Source organism: Camelina sativa, chromosome 14 (genome assembly GCF_000633955.1).
Source record: "Camelina sativa cultivar DH55 chromosome 14, Cs, whole genome shotgun sequence".
Lineage (NCBI taxonomy): Eukaryota > Viridiplantae > Streptophyta > Magnoliopsida > Brassicales > Brassicaceae > Camelina > Camelina sativa.
In genome coordinates this window covers 22,747,700-22,749,308 of record NC_025698.1, presented here as the reverse complement: position 1 = coordinate 22,749,308, position 1,609 = coordinate 22,747,700, and the positions used below count along the sequence as shown (strand labels likewise).

Below are 1,609 nucleotides of genomic sequence, written 5' to 3'. Positions count from 1 at the left end.
CTCTAAACCACTATTCAAATTCTTTTATCAAGATTAGAAGATACTAAATATATTCATATGATTGCAAATCATTAACTTAAAAATGCTTCAAAATATTTCCTTTGATAGAAACCGTCAAGGAAATAGCTAATTAAGTTAATAATTTAATTAACTTATATAAAAAAAAGAAAAGACAAAACCTGAGCTTATAACCCTAAGTTTTAATTTATTTCTCATACAGATCAGCGAGAGAAACGATGGTAAGGTTCAATCTTCCATGGGATTTGGTAGAGGAGATACTCTCTAGAGTTCCCGCAACATATCTAAGAGGACTACAATTTACTTGCAAACGATTAAACGCTTTATTCAAAGATCCAGAATTCATCAAGAAGCACTCAGATAAAGCAGCAAAGCCGCCGTATTCGATTCTCTTGTTCAGTTGTTCTAGGGTTTATTCGCTGAGTGTCAATATAAACAACATTGCGGTAACGGTTGGTCCAACTAAACTTAGCAGAAACCCAAACGAGTCATCAGAGGAAGTCGAAATAACTCAAGTAGTTCACTGCAACGGCCTATTGTTATGTTCCACGAAAGAGTCCAACATGGCTAAACTCGTGGTTGTGAATCCATGTACTGGTCAAGCCAGATGGATCAAACCAAGAAGTGTTTACGATATGTCCGATAGATATGCTCTAGGTTACGAAAACAACAACAATCAACATTCATACGCAAGCTACAAAATCTTGAGGTTCCCAGCTGATGGTCGAAGCCTTTTGGAAATCTTTGAGCTAAAGTCTAACTCATGGAGGGTTCTTGCTAACATCCCTCTTAAAGGTAAACAACGCGGTTTTGGAAGAGGCGTGTCTTTGAAGGGGAATACCTATTGGCTTTCTTGTTTTTTGGATGACTTCGAAATATTGAGTTATGATTTCGCAACAGAGAGATTTATAATCTTGTCTTTTCCATTTATTTTACCGCTTCGGATGTCTGATTCCAATACCTTAGCTCTATCAGTTGTTAGAGAAGAGCAACTATCAGTGTTACATCTGAACCTTGATACGAGACAGATGGAGATATGGGTGAGTAATAAGATTGATGATGATACTGAAACTGCGCTTTCTTGGAGCAAATCCTTTGATTTGATTTATACTCTCACTTCGATCTTAGTCTTCTAAAATTGAGCTTCTTCATTGATGAAGAGAAGAAAGTGATAGTGTCTTGTGGCAGAAGCAAGGATCACAAGAAGAAGATGATATACATTGTTGGAGAGCATGATTGCAGAACATTTAATTATTATAGATCAGACCCAACCAAATCCTTATATTTGGTTTCTCTTTAGTTATGTTCCAAGTTTAGTTAGTTTAAATCCACCAATCTAAACTTTTTTTTTCTTTCTTTGTAATAAATGTTTTCGCTGTATTGTGGTGCCATCAATTTTTTTAGATTTACCTAATGTTTATAATAAATCTAACAATATTCTGTTATAACCTCATCAGATTCAAGAGCCAAATTAAATCAACATATGAGTTCTGTACATGCAGACAAATCATATTACTGGAAATCTTCTTTTGAGTTGAAGCATGTCGCTATTTTATACATCGATGATGAGGTTTAATTTTGAAATACTTAT

At 34.8% G+C, this 1,609-nt stretch overlaps 1 protein-coding gene across 1 annotated transcript; it reads left to right on the top strand.

Annotated features, from left to right (window-relative positions):
• On the top strand, window positions 237–1,154 carry LOC104743890 (F-box/LRR-repeat/kelch-repeat protein At2g27520-like). Its single transcript, XM_010464925.1, has one exon. The coding sequence runs from the start codon at window positions 237–239 to the stop codon at window positions 1,152–1,154; it is 918 nt and encodes a 305-aa protein (XP_010463227.1).